This window comes from Charadrius vociferus, unplaced genomic scaffold (assembly GCF_000708025.1).
Source record: "Charadrius vociferus isolate BGI_N301 unplaced genomic scaffold, ASM70802v2 scaffold32, whole genome shotgun sequence".
Taxonomy (NCBI): domain Eukaryota; kingdom Metazoa; phylum Chordata; class Aves; order Charadriiformes; family Charadriidae; genus Charadrius; species Charadrius vociferus.
In genome coordinates, this window is record NW_009647856.1 from 7216285 (window position 1) to 7241001 (window position 24717).

General features: G+C 38.1%; 1 protein-coding gene across 1 annotated transcript in view; it reads left to right on the top strand.

Moving 5' to 3' along the window:
• Positions 1-24717, top strand: part of USP6NL (USP6 N-terminal like) — a 119606-nt gene that overhangs the window by 37694 nt on the left and 57195 nt on the right. The window contains exons 2-3 of the mRNA XM_009882950.1: positions 13480-13553; positions 14916-14998. Of these exons, the coding sequence (XP_009881252.1) occupies positions 13480-13553; positions 14916-14998 (157 nt within the window). The remainder of the gene's footprint in view (positions 1-13479; positions 13554-14915; positions 14999-24717) is intronic.

The following is a 24717-nucleotide window of genomic DNA, read 5'->3' on the forward strand; positions in this document are numbered from 1 at the left end:
TTTTCTTTTCTTTGTGTTGTTTTAACCAAACTCATTTTATAGTTTTAACCAAACTCATTTTATTTTATATTAATAAATGTTTTAGCTGATGCAAACTAAATGGATGCAAAAAAATTTGTACTGGCATTGCTAAATACCAGTATGAATGTAACTTGATTTCAATTTGGTAGGTATGCCACTGGGCTTTATTGCAGCTGCTCTGCTGGGTTTTCCTTCAGCTTGAGGCTGGGACCCAAAGGACAGGGGACAGCCTTTGAGGCCCTAATTCGTGTTTCGCATGAGAAATGCCATGGCTGTTTACTTTGTTTTGTTTACCAGTCCTCAATCAGTGAAACTGAAATCAACAGAAACTTCTTGTCTATCACTAACTTCCTTTTCTTCTAGCAAGGATGAAGAAACTAATAGCGTTTTCTTCCCCAGTTTCTGCTGCTGCTCACCAAACTTGTTTACCCTTCATTTGGCTGTCTCTTATTCCTCCAGCCCTTCTTTTAACACTAAACATAAAAAACCCATGGATATGGTTCTGCATGTTGCTTAAGATAATTTCAAATGTTCAGAGGGGATTTCAGTCTTTTTTTTTTTCCCTCTCCCAAGTTTCATTTTAGTTTTTAATGAAGTGAACAACAACTATTTTAAGTAGCTGATTACTCAGATTTTTCAAAGCAACACTACTTTGCGCTGTGTAGACATGACTGATGTTATAAGCAGGCAGGTATCTAAATTTGCCTTGATGTGTTTTTGCAGACTTACTCAAACTTATCGTAGAGTCACCCAGAGTAGGTTTAGTGTCATAGGAGCTTCTTGGTGCCATTCAGACTTTCCATAGGATTTACTTAGAGGATCCTATTTGTACTTAGGGTATTACTGCAGTTAAAATGTTTATCTGCTCAAAGATGAATAGCTCAGAGACAGAGTCACTGAAGAAAGCTGTTCAGCTATGGTGAACAGAGCTGTAGGATGTAACTCAGTATTTTTTTTGTGGAAATGCTTTTAAGATGTTTTTAAGCTTAAGATTATAATTCAAGTTGAATATGGAAGGGCCTTGCAGCTCCTCTGTAGCTGATACTGTGGTTCCTGATAGTTCCTTCAGTGTATCACTATGGTAGGTGGAGGGACACCTTAGATCCACACTGTATGGTATGGATCAGAACAGCCTGTCCAGGACCCTATAGTAACTAGTGTAACATGCTCTTGCTGGAATAGATCAAGACTACTTTGCACTGCCAGAAGTCTTACAATAATTAAGATTTTATTTTCCTGTTGTGCATCAGGGTGAAACTGAGCTTAAAACACCAAAATAAATCCTGAGGTTTCCCCATGCAGAGGCTGTGCCCAAATAGACAGAGCATTCACTTGGAATCTGGGAGACTCAAGTTGAAGTGTGGACAAAGGCTGAAGGCTGCTTTTCTTATGCCTTTGGGAAAGGACTGATCCCTGGGTATCTCATGATGTCTCTTTCAGGAGAAGGCAGAAAAATAAAAGACTGGTAGTATATGTGCAGCTGGTAAGTAAAAGTTAGTACTATCAGTAACTGCTCATCTCTTGCTTGTTTGCGATTGCTTCTTTTTCCATATCGCGCAAGGTCCAACGAGGTTTTGGCAGCCTGTTTAACTGAGCAGCAGTGCAGCGTCAGCCATCAGGTAATAGCTTGTGGTCACTGGGCAGGTCGAGGGGAGTTTCTTCTTCCCCATGATGCTGGTGAAGTTTTACTCCTGCCACCTTGAGTCAGTGCTAGTGTTTTTCTGAGCTGGCTTTTGGAGCTTCTTAGTCTTATTAATTGCCAGAATAACATCTACTACAAAAACAAACCCTCCTTTTCTTCCTGTTTTAATCAGTTAAATTGGCTGTGTAATTAAATGATGAGTTGGACTGTGTATGTCAGAGTATTCAAAGATTGTCTGTGTAGAGGCACAAAGCTTTTTATTTTAGCCAGTAAAATGGCAACAAATACAGATGAAAATTTTGTAACTTCTCTAGCCCTAGAGAAAAAATTAAACAGCTTCCTCAAAAATGAAGAGCCCCTTTCAAAAACTTCTTCCAGAGTATGCATGAGCCTTGTTTTCATGATGCTTTAAGTTGGGAATAGACTTCACATCATTAATGCTGAATTTTAAAAAATAATTATAGTTTGCTCCATTAATTTTGACTGATGCTGAGATAAAAATGATTAATTGGGAGACAATATAATTAGTGCAGTGTGGCATCTGACTACTTAAATGTAAGTCTGTTAATGTGGGAAGCATAACTCTTCCTGTGAAATGTGCTGGCTTGTGTCAGAATCTGAAATATTAGAATCATTTTACTGTTTAAATCGATACTGCAAATCTTAGTGCTGTGAAAACATGCATGGTCTACTACTAATGAAGATGTACAATACAGGAAATCTGAAATTATGTCAAAATTTCAAATATTTTTTTTAAATGTTCTTTTGATTTATGTTGCTGGGAAAAATGATTTCTATAAGTCATCCTGATGTATGGCATTGGGAAAACGAAGAGGAAATTTATTGCAGAGAACTATTATGTTCAGTCTTGCTGAAAGATCATATTGCTTGTATATTTAGTAGCCTGTCACCGTTAAAAGAAGTATGAGTAGCGTCAATGTGCAGAAGGGCTATTTTAGTTTTCAAAAGCCTCTGGGGACTGCAGACAAAATATACTTTTAAAGTACAAGGGATAAAAAAAATAAAAGACATTCAGCTAAATTTGCTTATAAAGTCATAACCAATACCTGAAAAGTAGCTAGTGTGGAAAGGATGACTTGACTTACATTAGGTTGAGGGTAAAATTCCTGAAATATTCCCGCTTTTTATCCGCAAATACTCTTTCTGAGGTCAAGTATCTGATCTTACCATGTAATACAGCAGCTGATTTGCAGCATATTTTATTAAGACATTAATTATAAAGACTAGTACTGGGAAAGGTCATAGATTTTCAAGGGTAGTGTGGGAGTAATACTCATGGGCTGTAGATTAAACAGAATACATGCTACAGCGGGATCAGTGTGAGCCACAGTAGGAGTTCCAGGAAATTGAATCTTTGGTGGAAGACTGTAAAATGATTTCCATGTAGTAGAAAACCTCCTGTGTTTTTCCATGAAGACTGTATCTTTGTCATTTCTTTGTTGCTGGGTTATAATGTGTTGCAGAAACAAGGCTTTCTCTATCTGGTCGAACAGCGAGAATGCAAATCTGCTCTGATCGCCACTTGAACAGCTGTTTGTAGGGCTGACATTACTTAAGTCACATAGTGTTTACATCTCCTTAAAGATGAAACCTATAGGTGAATGACCACATCGTAATGGTCATAATGTTGCCCTTTCATAGCAGTGAGGAAAGAAAAAAATAGTAATAAACTAGTGAAAAGGCCAGATGCGGACTACACCCTTGGGAAGAAGGAGAACGAAGGATGACTTAAGCTTAGACATAAGACATTAGCTAGTTGTTGCACAAGTCAGACCAGTCTTTACATACTGGGAAGCCCCAAATTATACCCAGCCCAAGTCTTTACATTTAAGTCTATTAAGAGCTGCCATAAATGTTGTGGATTGTGTTGACAAGAGTCCTGTGCAGGAGGTGGGTTGTGTATTGTGGTTTGGTTTTTTTTCTTCTTCTCTTTTTCTTTCAAGAAAGGAGCATTGTTCAAAGTTGGGCTTACTCTTTTCAACGTAGCTTGTCACAAATTAGCAATTATGGTTTCTTCTGGCTTTGCAACTGATTATGTTAACCTTCAGCAAATTAATTATCTTCTGGCTCATGACTGCACACGCAACACTTTGTAAAATGGAATTACAGTAGAACCCTGCCAGTTCTTGTCACTCCACTTTGTAACCCTTGTGGTAACATTTATAGGGCTTAATAGTGAGGTGATGACATGAGCATTCAAACTGCAGCTTCCCGCTGGGTTAGTTGTAGGCATAGCTGATGGAGAAAATTTAATTTTAAGGTGTACTTATTTATGTGAAACACATAGTCTTAATTTGTAGTTATTTTTTGTAAGTGGCCAAGTTGTGTTTTATTAAATTATGTTCTTTTTCTGTTTTATTGCTGGTTAACTGAGTTTTGTTCTTTCAGCGCTCTATTAACTAATGTGTTAGGAAGGCTGTCATAGACATATTGCAGTAACTGATTAACATTAGAGTTTCTGTAAGTCCTTTAGTCAATTGCTGCTTAAAAGTGAGGTAGTAAGAGTAGCTGATTTAAATTCTTTGCAATACATATTAGACTCCTAAATTCTAATTTCAAGTTTTGACATAGGCTTCCTCTGTGGAATATTGCTTAGCAGTGCTGCCTTGGTTTCCCTGCTCTTGTGTTTGAGCCCTTTGGGGATCGTTTTTAAATTGCTTTGAGATAGCTTTTAGTAGCAGTTAATTCTACTAATTTCCAAAGTGACCATTTTCGATTGGTGACTGTGCAGCGTCTCACAGGGGATGCTGCAGAATTGCAAATATTCTGCTGTAGTGAAACTTGATTTTTCATTAAGATGACAGTTCAATCATGTTTCTTGAGGCAAGTTAAATCCTTACTTTCGTATCTTCCACCCATTTCTCCTCATGCAGTAAAACTACAATAGGTACTACTCTGAAGCAATGCTGATTATTGAGGAGGGGAAGGGTGCATGTGTTTTGCTGTTGGAATGGTTTGGGGTTTTTGGTGCAGAGCATGGTGGAACATAATGATTTTACAAATAGTTTTACTCTACTTTAAGCTTTCTTTTTTCCTGCTTCTGAATAAAGAAAAGTTTAAATTAAGCCAAAATTTTCCCTTTTTTCTGTGTAGGTCTTAAACACCCATAAAAATAGATATGCTAAACTCGAAAACCCATTAAAGATCTAAGAAAACTATCAGTGTAATATAGTTCTTAACTTACTGCTGCTTGAGGGTAGTGTGCGCTAGAAGAGTACCAGTGATGTTAAAAAGCAAGTTATTTTCAGGTGTGAAGGTCTGTTGAGGGAGTTAACCTGGAATGAGTGCTTGTGTTTATTGTGTCTTGAGTTCTTCCCATCTTCAGGTACGAAAACAGAAAGTAGTTGGTTTTACAAAACCAGTTCAGCAGTTCTGTCATGAGGAAAATGGAAGGTGATTTGTGTATAGCAAAAAGATTACTGCTGTGTGCGTACAAATGTCAGCAGTAAGAAAATGCTGCTTTCGAGGGAAGCATGCCTGGTGGTGGATATCACACTAGCTCAGTCTAAACTCATACTGAAAATAGACTAAACTATTGACACCTGGGTTTGGGTAGGATCCATGAGTAGTAATCAGTGGTAAAGACAAAGGAGCTGCTGCTCATTTCCAGGCTCAGTGCTCTGCCAGGCGATATGGGGAGGAAGATTAAAACAATTGAAGGAACTTTTTTTTTCAGTCCCTGGGGAAGAAAGAATAGTCCAATGCACTTGATGGGATCTCCTGTTCCTGGCATTTTAACACTTTTCAGGGTGCAAGGAAACCACAGAATGGTTGAGGTTGGAAGGGACCTCTGGAGATCATCTGGTCCAAACCCCCTGCTTGAGCAGGGCCACACGGAGCTGGTTGCACAGGACAGCTTTTGAATGTCTCTAAGCATGGAGACTCCACAGCATCCCTGGGTAACCTGTCCAGTGCTCGGTCATCCTCACAGTGACAAACTGTTTCCTGATGTTCAGAGGGAACCTCCTGTGTTTCAGTTTGCGCTCATTGCCTCTGGTCCTGTCACTGGGCACCACTGAAAAGAGCCTGGCTCCGTCTGCTTTGTACCCTCCTTTCAGGTATTTATGTCTATTGATGAGATCACCCTTAGTCTTCTCTTCTCCAGGCTAAACCATCCCACTGATCATCTTTCTGCTGGCTTTAAAAATGAGCTGAAAGCCCACATGAATCTTCCAAGCCAGGTCTGGCCGCGTGTCTGCTCTGACTTGCTTAGGTTAAAAGCCGGAGCTTAGGCTCTGGCTGTAACCATCACATAGCAGTTGACCTTTTGCTTGAAAGAGCACATGTAAGGACTAAAGTCTGTGGAGGAGAATGGCTTGATGTGTGTGTCCTTGGATATTTGACAGGGAGATCTGTTTTTCAGGTTTTGAGGATGCTGACTGTATACCAGTTTTCAAAAAGCAAACGAATTCTACCAATATGAAATCTTGAATTTTTATACTTTCATCAATGAAAACATTCTTGTCAACTTCTGACATCCTACTGTGTATTTCAGGTCACCAACGTATCCTGAACAATAAAGGAGTTTTAAATAGAAAATATGTAAAATCTCCATCCTGTAAGTAGGGAATGCCAGACAATTACAGAAATCTAAACTGCATTTTTAGAGTTACTTAATTTCATGGTTGCTTAAGTAATAAGCCAGAAATAGGGTACTTTAAGCCCCATTTCTAGTAAGTCCTTTGAATAAGATACTTCTCATGCAGCACTTTGTAAATACCCGTAAGAATTCTTACCCAAGAGCGTAACAGTGATGTGTTACAGGAGCTGTGTCCTCTGAGGCTGTTTGTTCAAATCCTCTTGTTTATTATTAGCAGGAATACGGGGCTGTGGGCCGTGGTGGTGAACACTAGCATGGTGCCTGCATGACACTTCTTATTAACAAACGGCATCTTTGTTTGAGTATCTGCAGCTCGTGTAACTGTAGAGGGGCCCTGTCTTGAGAAAGAAGGAGCACGTGTCAAGTGGCTCGGTTATGTGGAGCAAATGCTGCAAGTGGAGGAGGAGAACTTCCCCCGTTCATTTTTGATAAACTGATTTAGAATATGGTCTAGAAATAGGCAGATTTACTTCATGAAGACTAAAACAGAGTTTTATAAGGACTGGGCAGAAAATCGCAATCTGAAGACTGGTAAAATGTCACTTTATTTTATGCACTGGTCTTTAATTGTTTATATCATGTGCTGTTTTACTTCTCTCTCATTTTGGATTAGTGATAACTGAGTTTTAAATACTTAATATTATTAAGGTAGATAATCATGTTTAATGGTGGAAGAAATGTAGCTCAGTTAACTTCTGGAAATAGTGTTTTTCCTGAGGAAGTACTGTTATGTTAAAAGGATTGCTTTTCTAACTGTAACTATTTCATTTTTATGTTAGAAGTTCTCTCTGCATGAAGAGAAAAATAAAATACAATAAATGGTGCTTAATCTTTTCTGTTCAGAGCAGGTTTCATGTCTATTTGCAGGTATTTACTAAGATTTTTCCTTTTGAACGTTGGCTACCCACAACAAAATACTATTAAGTGTACGTCACAGCTTTTATTTCATTGTTTGTGGGAATGGACTGGAAGGAAAATAAACAGCCTGGGTATTAAAGGGACTTTCTGATATGACCAGAGACTTGCAAAATGTTTTGTTTATTACTCTGATATGTGCTTTGAAATGTGTAGATGTGTAGCAGCTGGTGGTAGTGCCTGCAGACAGGAATTTGTGCCAGTGCAGCTCTTTGTGCAGTGGAATGTGTAATGTGCAAACAAAAAAGAATTTGAGTGAAGTAATGGAAAACAAATTAGCATGTTCCAAGTCTTCTGGGGTTTTTAGACTACTCTTGCAGTTGAGGAGGTAGTGATGATAGGTCAAAGAACAAAAAAGGGAAAAAAATCTCCTTTTCAGAATTTGGAATAAAATTACACAGGATGCACTTAGTGTACTGACCCTCACCCACACGGAAAGAGGCATTACTTAAATTTATGGCGTGTCTGTAAGAAGCAATTTATTATGCTGCTGATAATGCATAAGCACTACGATGTACCTTGAACCTACACACCTCTTTGAGACATGTAAAGAATTCGCTTAGGCTCTCGGTGTTACTTGCTTTTGTGCTACCTTGATGAGGGAGCTAGTGCTCAGTTGTTGTTACCTTTTCCAACTGAGGTGCTGTATCTAACTGGGCATTTTTAGGCTGTTTCAGGGAGAATCTCACTAGTGGTTTTGAGTCGCCCTAAAGATCATTCCCATAAATTGCATGACTACTTTTGCATGGGCTAGAGATGCATGCTCAGTGGATTGCAGGTGAAAATCACTTTTTAAAATGCTATGCCTTACTGTTATGCAGTTCTGTAGCTGAACAGCACCGGAAGCCATATAGGATTAGGCACAGAGAATTCAAACTACAAGTACTTAGTAAACCTTGAAGAGCAGAAGCTTTTCTTCTTGTGAGGAAGACCAGCATATTACTTTATTCTGGCAGTTCCTCACTCAGCAGCAGCTCGGTTCCATCAGGCTGTGTGTAACTATGGGCTGTTCGTGTTAGTCACCTCTGGCCAGGAGCAGCCGAGCTGCTGCCAGGCTGTTGCAGGTTGTTCGGCAGCTCCTTGGCCGCTGGAAACACACGGGATAGTGCTGCCTGTTCCTGCTTATTTATTTTGAAGGACTGAGTTACTGCTGGTGCTGTAAGAAGGATCCTTAATGTTTAGCTTGGTAATTTAAATTAATATAAAAATACATTATTACGCATTTTATTTTTTCCTTTTTTTGTCTTCCCTCCTGCCCCCTTAAAAAATTGTATTTTAGGTGGGCGATAGGGGACCTTGGATCAAAGGTTCTCTAGTGTCTGTAGATGCCTAAATCTACCGCTACCGTTTCTCCCTGTGAAACAGAAGGGAGAAGATGGCACGAAAGCAAGAGTAAGGCAGGATTATTTCTTTTTGAGTTGGATCAGATCTGTCATACTGTAGCTCTGTATCAGTACATGGTTTCTTGCAGTAATTTCTACCTTTGAGAAAATTTTACTAATAGGCAGAACTTCATTTTTACATCTACTTGTAGGGCATGTCCTTATTTTCTCTTTAATAGTGTTTATTTTTACTTGGATCTATTGTTTTGCCATTAAATACATCACTTTGGGCAGCTGGTCTATTCCAGTTAGTCTTGCATTCATTATAGAACAGAACATTACGTATTTCTTCTTTGCATTATATCTATTAAAATTATTAGTTCTTCCTTGCTTAAATTTACTGCATTTGCCTTTCCTCCTTAGGATTGGAAGAATCTGGGATTCTGGAAAAGTAAACTGTTCTCCCCAATATTCCTTGCAAGCTGTGAGATATTTAGAATTGCAGCTGCTTAGTAGGAACTGGGAGTTTCCAGTTAGTTTTTAAGTTTGTGTAAGAAGCCTGTTTGTTGCCAGTTTTAGGAATTTATTTTAGTTTAGCATGATATTTTTAAATTTTTATACCAATTGACCGGACTGGATGGCATCTCCAGATCACTTGTTTCCCCTCTCTCACAAAATAGGTATTGGAGACTAATTAGATTGTGTCTTTGTGTAGGACTAGTTTAATTTTTTGCTTATGCCACTTACATTTCTTAGGTACCATTGCCACTTTCTGTTCCTGAATAAACTGCATCTTTTTCAATTCTTTGATAATTGATGAGATAGGGAGATACTCTTATTAAAATGACGAAGAAAGCTTGTACTGATGCTGGGCAATGCTTTCTTCTCACTTTGTAGGGCTGATGGCAGTCCACTGGTGTTTTAATTTATCAGGCCTGACTCTTTAGCAGTTTAAAATCAGTGAGTTGCAAAATGAGACCAATTCTGGTCCCATCCTTAAGTATCCTTTTCAAAGTTTAAACCCAGCAATTTACTAGTCATCTCAGCAGCACTTACAAATAAGATGCTCTGATTTTCAGGTGTAGCAGAAAAGTAGTAATCTGGCTGTTATGTCAGTCCTTTTTCACGTCGTCACAGATTGAAATTTTCTGTTTGATTTTCTGACTGTAATGATGCTTCAGTTCTTCTCCCTGCTGCTTTTCAAAACTTACAAATTTGTAATATTTGTAAATATAGAAAACGGGTCAGCATGACAGAGTGATGAGGGTAAAATACTCTCTGGTGGGGAGTGTTTGGTGTATGAGTCCAACTGTTCAGAAAATTTTGTTCCTGGCCTTTCTTTTTATGGTTTACCTTTTTCAAAAGCGAGATGTGTGACATTGCCACTTTTGGGGATGCTGGTTAGTATGCCATCACTGGCAGATTTTATCACCATTGATACTGTTTGTGTGGTTAGGTTTTGGTGGTTGCTTTGGTGTTGGTGGTTTGGTTTAGGTTTTTTTTGATTGTTGATAATATATTTCCTCAGTTGTTGGTCAAGATCAGTTCTCTGTACTAGTTAATTAGCTATATATTAATATCAGCCTCATCTGAGATTGTACTGTTTCTGGTATAATGTGGTATTGATCATCTGTAATGCTAACTTTTAATTGGAAAATTTGATCATAATTTCACATCTTTACCTGCTTTCAGTGAAATAAGACTTACTGAATAAAACTGACTTCAATAAAAAAAACCTGTAGAGTACCAGATATTTGCCTTTAATTTCGTAGTGATGTATTTTTATGCCTAGGAAGATATTGCATGAAGAATTTCTCTTGTTCCCATATTTAGCTTTTACTTTATCAGGAATCGTTGTGTAATTTCTAACTTGGAGATATCTAAATAATTCCTCTTATAAGAAAAATCATATTTTATGCTTATCTCCCAAAATATAACCTCTTGTCCCTTTCTCAAGCTGTTTTCTGAGTTTTCAGTATGGATGGATTAAAGTAACATTAAACTCTCTCAGTGCAGCTAGAAGGCTAAGATGATTCTGGCAGAAAGTGAAGAGGATTACTTTAAATCAATGAATATGGTAATTTTCACACTAAATGTAACTGAATTGTCATGAGGCACAGAACATGCCAAACTTTGATTCATATGTTACGTATACAGAGGAAAGGAAGGTAAGCCAGAGCCACATTTTCAGCATAAATCACGACTCAGTTTCTGGTGCAAATATAGTTTTGTGTTGTTTTAAGCAAAGATTTAAACTTTATTTCAACTTCTGCCACTTATTCTATCTGTGTTGTTAAAGAGCTGTGCATGTCCTTTTGAGTATATTTTTAAATACAAGTAGTAATCTATTTTTTTTAATTCTGTTAATAAAAAATGTATTGCCTACTTACTACTTGAATGTATTGACTACGATGTACTACAATATTGACTACTTATTGTTCACCCACACTTTCTCAAATCAAATCCAATCTCTCTTTTAATGGGAAAAAGTGGTAGGATTTTTTTCCCCGATTCTTGAAGCCCAGCAGTGGTTGTACTTTATACGAGTAAGCTTTTCCCCACATCTGCCCATCGGAGAAGTGAAGGTTAGGATTGCTCAGTACTTGAATTCTCTGAAGGAATGTCAGCTTTCTAAGTGAGCGTAAAGTTTGCTTTTTTAAAAACCCGTAAACCCATAATTGACCTTCTATAAAGACTTCCTTTAAGCACAGATCTCTGTCTTACAAAAGAAAATGCAATTTAATTTTGATTATGATTCCTTTAGTTTCTCACTTTGAAAGTAATGCTAAGCTTCATGTACTACTTTGTCAGTGTAGATTTGGTTGCTTTAGTCGACATTGTCAGTTTAGGAGTCATAGTACGTCAACTAGTAAAGGATAAAAACCGGATTGTTATAATTGTGTTGGGGAATATGAAGTGCTTGAATGCACTCGGAGTCGTATAGAGTTCAGCCTGTGGCCTTGTGTGGTGACAGTGCTAGGGAGGGATTCTAGAAGGGTGCCGTGGTTGGCATTTAAGAGTTGTGTCTTGGTCAGTGTTCACATGGGTGGCTGGGGTAACAGAGTCCCGCAGTCACTATAACATGGTGTTGGAGAAAAACAAACCCGAAACCATTCTGCTTTGTGACTTGCAGTCCTCTTTAAGATTAGGAATAAAGGTGGATCCAGCACCTGAAGGAGCAGGAGGAACAGGATGCTGCTTGGACAACACCAAAGGCTGAGCAACATGAAATGAGTCTGTTTGCTTCTCACCTTACAGGGAGGAAATTCTTTATCGGTATTGTGACACAGCTTCCAAATATAGCAGATGTAATTTTTTTTTTTTCTTTTTCTCCCTCAAATAACTGTGTAAATACATGTGTGCTGGTTCTGGGGCACACTGGAAGAAATGACAAAGCTTGATGTCCTTGCTAATAAATGGGAGTAATATGATTGGCAAATGATGGTGACAAGCAGAAGGGGGCCAGAATGAGGAGAACAAAGTGTACCTTCTGGAGATCATAAGTAAAAGCTCTAAAGAAGCAGTCAGACTTGCCATTAGGGAAGTTTGGGACGAGCATCACTGTTGCCCAAGTGCTGGTCCTTGTGTCTGTGATGGGGCATACTGAGGTTCTCTCTGCGTTCCCCTAAAGAAACTCCAAGTGAAAACATGCAGAGACCATGCTAAATCTCTAACAAGTGCCTTAGAAGGCCACCTTGGCACAACTCCTTGTCTAAATATCTCAGAAATATGTAGGTGAAGTTTATTAAAGAAATACTGGGTTTGAACAAATAAATGTTAATGTCATGTGATAGAAAAATGTAATATCTGATCTGTTTTTCTATTTCACGGCCCGGATGTTTGATATGTACAATTCCTGAAGTTCATTATATTACCATGAACAAAATAGTGAAGAAAAGCCACGTGCCTGGGGTTATTTTTATAACAGTGTGTGCTTGAAAACTATTTCAAACCTTTTTAAAGCAGTGCTTTATTTAGAGTTCATTGCTTTTTAATAATAGAAAAAAATAAACTCTTGAATCTTTCATAATCTTATCATTGATTAAAACTGATTTGCCTCACTGGTTTGAAATCGTAATTGCGTTTGGGATATTGAAGTGCATTGTTGTTGAGTATTCAAAGCAGCGTCTTTCTTACTTTTCCTTTCATAGTGCCCTCTTTACGTTGCTGTCCGTGTTGTAGAGGTGCTTTCTGCTAAGGGAACAATGCTAAGGAACCTAATTCAGTTACGCATGCAGTCTGCTTCACCTTCTCCTGATCAAACCAGATTTATCTAAATTTTAAGTCTACTTCTGTAGTAAACTCTGCTGTACCTGCAGAGCACTGATGTCCAATGCTTACCCACGCATCCGTTTTTTCTTGCTTGTCAGCCTTCCTGTTGTCATATCCTTATGCTTATTCCAACTCTGGTTTGCCCAAGTTGCGGTTCTGACACTACAACGATTTCCCTACCTGTTTTCTGAGAAATAAGTCTTAGGCAATTTCTCAGATGAAGTCGTGCAGTATTTCTTTAGCATTCATCAGTATTCTAATTCCTCTCTATAAATCCTGTAAATGGTTCACACTTTTGTTTTAAACCAGTAGTGTATGTTTTAGTTTTTCTTGACTATGAGAATGTTTGTGGAATTAGCAACTAGTAGCTTTTACTACTTTCTTCAGTCTTTCAGTTAGTGGGTTGTGGGGTATTATTTTTTTTTTAACTTTATTTGATATCTGTTTTGGTGGAAAATCAGGAACATTCTAAACTCAGCAGTTAGGATACTATCCAATAATTGTATTTTACTCTGAACAGTATTCAAGATATGCACCAAGGTCATATTTTGCTTTGACAGAATTGTTTTGACATTTCTCCATCCAACTAGTCTCTCTGAAGTTGAAGATTATTTTCCAAGTATTTAGCTGCAGTTTTTTGTTCACAAGGGAGAGAATCTGAACAACATTACTTTAATTCTCTACAGGTGCAGATGCTGAGCAGGATGCTGCTATCAAACTTGCCCAAGAGCGAGCAGAGATAGTTGCCAAGTATGACAGAGTAAGTGAACTTGATAATAATTTTAAAGACATTTTATAATTAATCTTAGTAATATGTCCGTTTAAAAAAAAATGAATCATAGTTGCCGCTAGCTTTTGTTTAAAATACTCTCTGTAGTACTAGTCTGCTGGTTTCATGATAGATACACTGGCCTCTGGGTGAATTAAATTCTCCCTCCTTGAGGGATGTTCTGGATAATGATTCAATCAACTCATTTTTCAGGTGCACGGCAAGTTGCTTTGGGACTAATTTAAGGTAGTGTAATGTATTAGAAGTAATGAAACTAGGGTGTTTCAGGATGCTCAGTATATCTATGAGATCAGAGGAACTCTTATTTTACTTTTTACTTAATTTTTTATTATGGTAATAAAACATTTAAATCATTACAGAGAACTTAAAAGATGAGTGAAGTGCATTGTTTGTCAGATTGCTGTGAGGAATTGAAAAAATACACTAGTCATCCTTTTTTTTTTTTTTTTTTTTTTCCCTTGAACTGCTTGTCAAGTAAAAGTGTGGCACGGAGTATGCCTAGAATGCCTACACCATATTCACAAATTCTTGTAACACTTACGGACTTTATAAGTGTCATTGGAGTACTGAGCAATCGACTTTTTCTAGAGTTGATGAAACTTTTACATTGCTAGACTTAGTGGTGATTTGCACAGTGTGCACTTAAGTGAGTGGCTGTGTTTTTTTTTTAACAAGAAAAAGACTACACACGTGGTTTGTGTTCTGAGTGGTGGTGCCTCTTCACACCCAGTAACCTGTGCGTAGCACATACCAGAAGAATATATAGCTGAAATGTACTTAAATCTCTGCAAGTCTTATGTAAATTGGCAATTGGAGTAGAAAAGAGGGATATGAATGAGTACTTCATGGAAGGAAAACTCAGTGCTGCATTCTGTTTGACAGCTGCTGGAAGTCGGCATGGATGTTAGCTCAAGACTGTCCGCAGTATGTGCTCTTACCAGGTGATGGTTCAGGAAAGGTGGACTACGGAAATAAAACAAGTAGAGGGCACTATGTGGGAACCTTGATGGACTATGTGGAGATTAACAACAGATGTGAGATTGTGATAAGTCTGTGGTTGAAATCAGCGGTTGAAATTTATTCTGTGTATAGCAGTGACCAAAAGAGGTTTCCTGTAATTAAAATACTCTTTGTAGGGGCTGGAAGTGGTGTGCTACTCTTCTTTTTCTTGGTTGGTCAGTTTAGGACTAGTGTTCTACTTCCCCTCCACTACCCTACTGCCAGTGTGTCCCAAAGATTATGCTTTGGGTGGTTGAATCTTGTCTTCTCTGTCTTAGCTTATTGTGTCATAAAACTTAATTTTGCTCTTTTGTTTTCTTTCCTTGTCTTTAGGGACGGGAGGGTGCACAGATTGAACCGTGGGAAGATGCTGACTATCATCTTTACAAAGTCACAGATAGATTTGGGTTTCTACAGTAAGTAGCAAGCTTGAAAAGAAAATAATATTAAGACTTTGCTACTATTACTATTTTATGCGTTTTATTCAATTGCTTATTTAGTGAAAGTAGTAGTATACTTTTTAATAGATCTTCTGGACATGGCTGTGTAAGTTTTGGGTAATCTTTCACTGCTTTTCAATTCCATTCCTAGGGGTTGTTTTAGTTCTGTAACTTGATGCTGTGTAGGGAGTGAAATGTTTTTTGAGTATTTTATTTGGGAATGAAAATTGATAGTCTACAAAAAAGATATTTCAAGCTGAATTAAATTGCAGAGGTTTTGGGGTTTTGTAATTGTGTTATATATAAACAAAATTGAAGTTCTTGGAAGGATTTAAAAAAAATTTATGATGTTATTCTTTAAAAAAAAACCCCACCAACCAACCAACAAACCCAATGCACTTAATGTTACATCCCAGTCCTTCAAAGATAAATCTCATTTAATTTCATATATTTAGTAACCTTACTGAAGTCACTGCTCTGGGACCTAATGTCTCTGATCTGGGACCTAATGTTGCATCATAAAGTCAAGTCAGCAAACACCAGAATCCAGTTAGATACCTCCTTTGTAACAAATAATCTGTGTCTTTTTGGCAGATAAAGATGAGCGTATTAAAACGTATTAGGACTTTTGTGGCTGGCAGATGGAAATATCCAACTTGCAGAACACAAGCTGACTTGCTACTTTTGATAATATCCAGTCGAGACTCTCTGCCATTCTCGGTGTTTGGCATTTATGTTTGAATACATGAAGTGCAATTAAAATTAAAAAAAAATAAATATCAGTGATGAGTGGAAAACTCAGTAATAACTATGTACTTCTATAGTATTGGAGGGGGTATGGAGTGTTTTGGTTTTGGGAGCATTTTTCTCCCCTCTTTCTTCTATTTCGTAGTGTTGGCGTTTTTATAAGCTGTCAGTTAAAACAGTCATCTTTACCTGTAGACTGCCTTTGCTTCATCAGGCTGAGTTAACTTGCTATATGATCTCCAAACAGTTCTGCTTTACACAGAGAGGTCTTTTTGTTGGTAAACTACAGCTGCAACACTATGTGTCTGGTTTTGTAGCTGCAGTTGTAGGCATTCTTAATGGAGAATGGATGTCAGAATTATTTCTTGTGCAAAAGTAATTGAGGCCACTGCAAAGTTCACCACTGACTTCAACGGGAATTGAATCACGCGCCTTCAGATTTGCAGGAGGATTATTGATTTTGGTATCCTTATGAACTCCTCAACTTTTCCTGTTACTTTTATTGTGATATTTGCCTTTTTATACGTTAAGCGTGGAAGAATGTCTGATACAATTGCTGCTGCAGTGACTTTTCAGGAGTCTTGGATTTCATGGCTCTGATGCCATAGTATATTTGAGATGTAGTTATGGAGGTGATGATTGGCAAATGACCATGTGCCAGCTTCCACGCTGCTGTAGCTGTAACTTAAATCTACTATGGGAACCTTACATTGCTCTGTAGTCCTTCTTGTGATGTTGTAGGGTAGATGGACCTTAGTCATTAGTCCATACTTCCTTTCTAGTAATGTCATTAGTCACCAGTGTGAAGTCTATGCAGAAATCATTCTCTGAACAGTCAACTTCAGAGGATGAAATCTGAAAGATTTATGACACATAAGCACTGCACAAATTAACAATATATGTAGATACTCTCTCTTCACTAATTGTGTGATATTTGTTGCTTATATGCTAATGATGTCTCGCTGTAAGGCAGATTTCACCTGAGTGTGCCATCAAGGCTGCTTTATGATTCTTTAAAGCAAATTCATTGCAAATGTCACTTTTATTTTCCTGAGAAATAAAATTTCTCCTAAGAGGAGAAATATAATTAGGATAAGCATATCAACTGTCTGTCCCTGAAAACACAATTTACATTGTACTATAGATTTTAACTATGGTCTGGGTTCATGTATACTGCAATACTGAGCCCATGCAATCTCCTGTTTCTGAAAGGAACTCCTATTCCTAAAAGAACTTGAAACTGAGCAGTGTGTACCAAAAGCCTCAAACAGTTGCCTTAATGGTTATCATCCATAAGACCCATAATTCCCCATGCCCCATCTATTGGGTGTTTACGAAACAGGGTGATGCACACTGAAAACTGAAAGTCTCGGGGTAGTATCAAGCTTACTGTACTCCAGTTAAGTTGAGATCTGCAATGATTTGTACACTTGTTTACACTGACATCTTAAAATACTAAGTAGCTGAAAAACGTCTTTTGTATCAGAAGGCTGTTGGATGTGGGGAACCTGATGTAAATTTAGGGCTTGTTTGCTCAAGTACAGTAGGCCTTGATTACTATCGATAGTTTATAAACTTCTCTTTCTCCTTGGCTATGTCCTATCTGCAGCTTTCCTTGGCTCTTTGAAGGTGCATTCAAAGTACAGCTGATTGCTGATAGGGCAGAGAAGATAAGTTTGATGGCATGAAGCACTCAAGCTGCCTTTGTAACTTGCCACCAGGAAGAAGATGGGAGAAAGCAATGGCTAGAGACTTTTAAAGAGTAGGTCTAGATCTATGATTCTTCTGGTGTCCCAGTGTCCTTATTTGTGTGTCAAACTGGGAATTAGTAAACTTGGAGAACCTGAAGACACTTACGCTTCTACTGTCTTTCTGCCATACCAAAGTGGGCAGATTTTAGATTTTCTTCTGAGAACATACTGAGTAGCAGAGGGAAGGTGCCTTTTTATGTAACAGTGTAGAAATTGCTAGTGATTGGAAATGGCTATGACGTTTCCCTTCAGGTGAAACATCTCACCTTAAGGCTAACCTTCATTTAGGACCCACAGTTAAAATATCTGTTGCACAGCTTTGGTTGATTCTAATTGTTGTTGTAGTACTTATTGTTTAGATAACTTATTGTTATCTTTACCTGGCATTGTCTTAAACTTTTAATAGGTGCTGCCTTAAGATCACAATTTAGTTTGTTGGCTGTAGTGCCGTTTTTTATTTTGCAATTCTGCAAATCAATATGGAAATTCTAGTTGACTTTGGATATTAAAAGGAAATTGGTGTGGATAGAGTATTAAAATAGCTACTTAAAACGAAAAAGATGAGTTAATACCTAATGAATTTAGGGAACAAGAAAGAAAGTTCAGTGAGCTGAAGTACCAAAGCATTGCAATAAAGGATAAAGGAAAGTTTTAGAGGGAAGTTGGATTTGAGAAGGTGGTTTCCAGCAAACATGCTAAACTGCACACTAACCCCGTGGGGAGCCAAAAGGGTCTGTCGCTTGAGATGTTTAAGACCAGATTGTACAAAGCAAAATGCACCTACGAGGTGTATTGTCAGTGGGACTGACTAAACTATAATGGGTATGTTTTCAGTAGAGCAACTTATAAATTGTATATGAGAGGAGTACACAAACCAGAAGGAGTTAAAGTCTCATTATTGTCTAACATGTAGAAAACTCGGCGGCTGTTGTAGGACTGTAAGGAAGTGTTGGTCATCATGGTTTATTTAAGCCATATGGTGTTGCTGGCAAAATAGTCTCAACGTGGAATTTTTAACATAATATAATTTATTGCCAACTAGCAACATTCTGATTGTTGATTTGGATATTGGGGGGACCCCAAAACGTAAAACCTTAATGAGCATCTAGGGGAAACGCCTCTCCCTTTTGCCCCCACGTCAGAAAGCTCATCTTAGTCATAAACACAAGAGTCTTGACAGAACAGACCATTATATTCCTTACAGGTGCACTGTGATTACTTATAATACTAAAGATATGTTTTAAAAAAAAAGAACAGGTGGCAACCTACTAAAAAACTTAAGGCATGGTCCTTATTCCGTAAATTTTCCACTAAAAATCCTGCTGGACTCCTGATTTCACATTGTAGTGCGGGAATACTTAATAGTAGGGCTGATGTGAAAAATACCATTCATTTTTAAAAGGAACATTTTTTTCCTCCAGGAAATCTAGCCACTACTGTTTGTATATACAGTTTACCAGTGTTTTGATAAGATTGAATATTGTAGAAACTGTGTCTGATGGATATTTTGTTCAATACCTGTTGTTAGTTGAACTGGAGCAGACCATCTCGGGGAACCACCACAGTGCTCAGATCAGCCTTAGAGTCTGTATTATATGACTTTTTCAATCAAGTATTTTAGGAATGGCAGAAACGCCTCAGATCTCTTCAGAGATAGTCATAACAAAAACTGTTTCAGCTGTTTTTGGAAATGAAAAAGATGGAATGTGTTTGGTATTCATAAAAAATGTTTTTGTTTGGTGGGTTTTTTTTCCTTTATTTTTCTCTTGGATATTTTTTTTCCTCCAGATTTAATCAAAAGTTCTCATTTCACAGTCAATACACACACATACACACGCACGTACCAGAATGTTGCAATTAAAAAACCCCAACCAAACAAGTAGAAAACAAAAATAAAATTCATACCCCACAAAACCAAACTCCAAGCACCCTGCACCCCACAAAAGGAGCAGTTCCTTTCTGTCTTATCTTGGAGTCTGGCTAAATTTTAAAGCGTTCTTAATCTTTACACTGTGGGCTGTTCTTTCATAGAAACTTTACCTTGTAGATAGTTCTATTTGCAGTTTTTCTAGCAGCAGTCATTGATAGTGGAATAACTTCAGGGAAAAAACCTAAAGGAATTTCTAAGTGTCTTGAAGCTCATAGCTGGCATTCCAGTAATGCCTTGGAATCTGGGATTTCCCCCTTCCCCCTCCTTGAATTCTTTAGGTGACTTGTTACTGCTCTGGGATGGTTAAAAAAGCTACTAGAATTAATATGTTATTCCTTGGGTGGTGGCAAGTCCGCTATTACTCCTAGGAATGTTTTAGAAGATATTTCATTTCTTTCTTAAGCTTACAGTTTAAATAGTAATATCTGCATTACTTTGTCTACTTATTAGTGGCAATTATATGAATGATTTTTATAGTTAAAAACTTACTAAAGGTCTTAAAGCAACAAAAGAAAGCAACAAATCCAAATGACAGTCAATGTTTTGTAAATAAATAAGAATTTAAACTTTAACTGAAGATCATCGAAGCACATAGTTAAACGTATGTTTTCGTGAATGTACCCTTGTATTTTTTGTGAAACTGTCCAGCTAGCTACAAGGACAAAATAACTTTATTCCTTCCCCTTCCTCCCTGCCCTGTATAAAGTTAAGGTTTAATGGTTGCAAGACCGCTGGCTGATTGGGGCTTGCAAAACAGCCTAAACTTTGTACGTGCTGCTAAAGTAGGGTAGAAGCTGAAAGCAGCATTTTGCAACTCTAAAGGTCAACACCAGTTTCATGTTTAAAGAGCTGGTCCTCTTTCAGGCTTTCCAGTGCCAGGCCAAAAGTCAGAGAGCAGGATAAGCAAAACGTCCTCAGCATCTTCCTAGGATGGCACAGAAACCTAAAATTTGAGCCAATCCAAACAGCTAGAAGGCATCTTCCTTTGCTTAGGTGTCCGCACCCGTATGCCCCTGCTCAGTGTTCTGCCAGGTTCTGCGCTGCTTTGTACTGAAATTCATTGGATGACGTTCCGTCTTGAGGATCAGACATCAACTGGAATCAATCGTTTGGTACCTGTTGGAACTAGCGATTTCAGTCCTTCATCGGGTAGTGACTGAGCAAAAAGTATTGGGAAAAAAAAATAATAATCCGCACTTTTCCTTTTTAGCTAGCAACTAGGATTTGTATTATCTGGTCTTCTATTAGCCGTACTTGTGTGTATATTCTTGTTTGATTCTTTTATTTATCTCTCTGTACATCACCCAGCTGTGAGGGAGGTGTTCAGTTTCCAAAGAAAACTTTTTAAGACCACAGTTGTGCTTTTCTAAGTCAGAAGAACATAACATGGCTTTTTGGAATTTGGGGCAGGTACAGCTCAAGGCAAAATCTTACTACTCTACATTGGAAGACACAGATTATTACTAATATATGCTAATATATTGTGGAAAGCATTACAATTGTTCACATCTTAATAGATACAAAGTAGAAAGAACAGAAGAAACTACAATTTGTTTACTGCAACTTTTCAAGTACTGTTTTCTTTTCATCATTCATTGATGAATGCCATCAACTGAATTGTCCTGTTAACTTTTGATAATGAGCTGTGAAAATCATAAGCTGCCATGAAATTTTAAAAAAATGCAGCAGTTATTTTAAAGACTTTTATTTCTCCAATGTGCACCATGTGAATTCTTTTCAGGTCTTGTTATTATTGAGGTCTGTGTTAACTTGTGTTAATAATTATTATCTTACAGCAATAACCAATGTTGTCAGGTTTTGTGGTCAAACTGGGATGATTCCACTTAAATGTGTTTTTCTTTTACTACCTGTTCAATAAATTTATTCTCCTTCCTAGTGAAGAAGATGATGTACAATAAAAATACCGATTGTAGAAAATACAGATGTGGGTTCCGTCCCCCCTCCTCCCTCATGCATGAAGCACTCTTAAAACTTTGGGTTAGATTCTTGCACTACTCTTCGAGTAGCTCTGTGCTGATTTTGATGGAATTGTACCAATTTACAGCAGCTGAGAATCTGACTCATACTCTTATTCTTTATCCCATGAGTCTATTAAAGCGGTGAACATGCTTTTAGAATAGTTTGCTAATGCTAGAGATTATTGCATTGCCAGAGGCACTTTTCAAATAGCAGCGTTCATTATTCTTTCTCTTGCTAAGATAGAGGCCTACCTGCATTTCTCCACCAAACTTCACTCTTTAAAAAAAAAAAAGTATTGCATTTTTATTAGGTGTGTAATGCATTTTTGCAGCATGCTGCAAAAATGAGCTTGGGGAGCAACGAAATGGAGAGCTCAATCAAGAATTGTGAGATACTCCATTAAATGTCTCCAAATGAAGCTATTGATTTTTTTTTTTTTTTTTAAGTATTAGTATTTTTCCCCTAACTTTTTAATAGGGAGCAGTATGATGAGCACTAGTTATCCTCTCTCTCATTCTGTTTCTTGGTAATTTATACATAGCCTTGCTGAAAAACAATCCTTGTCTCTAAAATATTCTTTGTGCATTCCTTAATACTTTCTACAATGTGTTTGTTGAACCACATGCCCAAGAACAGTAGCTCTTACCCAACTAACCCTACTGGTTTGAGTAGGTACGCAGGTGAAGTCTCTCCAGATAAGAGATGTAAGGACTGGTCTCTGAGTGTTCTTGGCAGCAAAAGCAGTTACGCTGAGATGCCAAAAGTTTTGAGTAACAGAAATTAAAGAAAGGAGCATGGTGGCTGCAATTTGGTAATAATCAAAGCAGTATTCAAAAAATGGGGATTTTTATATAATTTTCATTTCAAATTTTTGGTAGAAAAGTCTGCACATCAAACCTTAAGGAAGGAGTGCTAAGATTACTAGGAGAGTTGCAAATTTCATAGTGACACACAGCCACTATCCTTAATTTTCTGGGCACAGTAAGTATTGTCAAACACATTAAATGATAAGATGATATGGTAAAAAAGCGGTGAACTGTTTATTCTTAACAATTCAATTATAAATGTAAATCTTGCTGCATTTTATATATTGTGGTTGTTCTTTAGGGACTTGCTGTCATTTTCCTCTCCCCATCTTTTCTTCTCAGCTTTGTGAGACAGGGTCAGACCTACTTGTCAGGAGAGTGGCGTAACTCTTTCCTCCCTTGGGAAGAAAGTGTGCTGAGTTCAGAGTCTTTCAGCTGCCAAAGACAGATCTTTATTTAAAAAAAAAAATAATTCAGATCTCGGATGTTAGAGAAGAGTTGTGATTCTTTTAATTCTCTTTTTTGCTAAACATACAAATATGCCTCATTTTGACTGTGAAGAATTTTTCATGTGGCATTATAAAGATTTACTGTGAAAACTCCACTGTAGTCTTGCATTGTGTGCAAGGGATTCTGCCCCCTAATATGTGATACACTTCCCTGGAGTGATTGCTCTGAAGTATTCATTGCTAATCAGCATACTGAGGAACTGCTGTTAAAAAAACCCCACAAATTTCAGCTCTATTTAATGTTCCTTCCTTTTGCCCTAATGTACACTGAAGATATTATTATTGTTATTGAAGGAGAGGAATGGAAGTTTTCTTGGGTTAGTAATTGAGATTCAGAATGCTTTTTCTAGGTCTATCCTCCTAGCATTAGACAAAACCATTTTTCATGCATGCATTCACAGGGAACTACTTGTAAAAGAATATTTTAATTGCATTTCTGTATGGCAAAGCCTGGTTTGAAAACACAACGATGATAGATACATAATAAACCTGCTTAGTGGATGAGGGAAAGGCGGTAGTTGTTGTTTACCTGGACTTTAGTAAAGCCTTTGAAACTGTTTCCCACAGCGTTCTCCTGGAGAAACTGGCTGCTTATGGATTGGAAGGGTGTAGTCTTCACTGGGTAAAAAACTGGCTGGATGGCCGTGCCCAAAGAATTGTGGTGAATGGCATTAAATTCAGTTGGCGGCCAGTCACAAGTGGTGTTCCCCAGGGCTCAGTATTGGGGCTGGTTTTCTTTAATATCTTTATCAACGATGTGGATGAGGTGATTGAGTGCACCCCCAGTAAGTTCGCAGACAACACTAGGTTAGGCGGGAGTGTTGACCCGCTTGAGGGTAGGATGGCTCTACAGAGGGATCCGGACAGGCTGGATCCAAGGGCCGAGGCCAGTGTTATGAGGTTCAACAATGCTAAGTGCCAGGTCCTGCACTTGGATCACAACAACCCCATGTAGCTTTATAGGGTTGGGGAAGAGTGGCTGGAAAGCTGCCTGGTGGAAAAGGCCCTGGGGGTGTTGGTTGAGAGTTGGCTGAACATGAGCCAGCAGTGTGCCCAGGGGGCCAAGAAGGCCAATGGCATCCTGGCCTGTATCAGGAATAGTGTAGCCAGCAGGGCTAGAGAAGTGATTGTCCCACTGTACTCAATGCTGGTGAGGCCCCACCTCGAGTACTGTGTTCAGTTTTGGGCCCCTCACTACAAGAAAGACACGGAGGTGCTGGAGTGTGCCCAGAGAACAGCAACAAAGCTGGTGAGGGGTCTGGAGAACAAGTCAGGGGTCAGGAGCAGCTGAGGGAACTGGGGTTGTTTAGCCTAGAGAAAAGGAGGCTGAGGGGAGACCTTATCACTGTCTGTTAGGTTGATGGTTGGACTTGATGATCTTAATGGTCCCTTCCAACCTAGACAATTCTATGATTAATGAAGAGGTTTTAGAGATTTTACTATTTATCAGTTATGGAACTCCTGATGAGTTGAAACAAATCTCTGCCTACTACGCAATTGTGAAGTGACAGGGTTAAGTTTCAGAGACAGACCTTTCAGAGACCAAGGTAAATAGGCAACTTTATTTAAACATCACTGACAATGGAAGAGTACATTGGACTTGCTGTAAATTTTACTTGGTAGTTGTCCATTCTGACTCTTTTAGTTTACAGCTCTGCTTCCATGATGGACAGTGAACTTTGATCTCTGCATTCGTCTCCAGTTACAGTGGTGGTTGCATTGTGATCCTTTTCTTTGCATTGATGCATTTGAACTTATTTCTAAAAGCATGAGATGCGTATGGTAATTTGCAGTAGCTGCTTCCTTAACTTAATGTCTTGTTTTGCAATAGCATGTGATCAGAAATGTTTCTTTAGAAAGTGTTTTGGTTGCTATATGGAACTCTTCTGCTGTCCATTTTTCCTCATGTTTGCTATTTAAAGCAGTCTTTTTTTTGCCAGCCTGATGGCAAAAGGGGTCATTTATTCAAAAG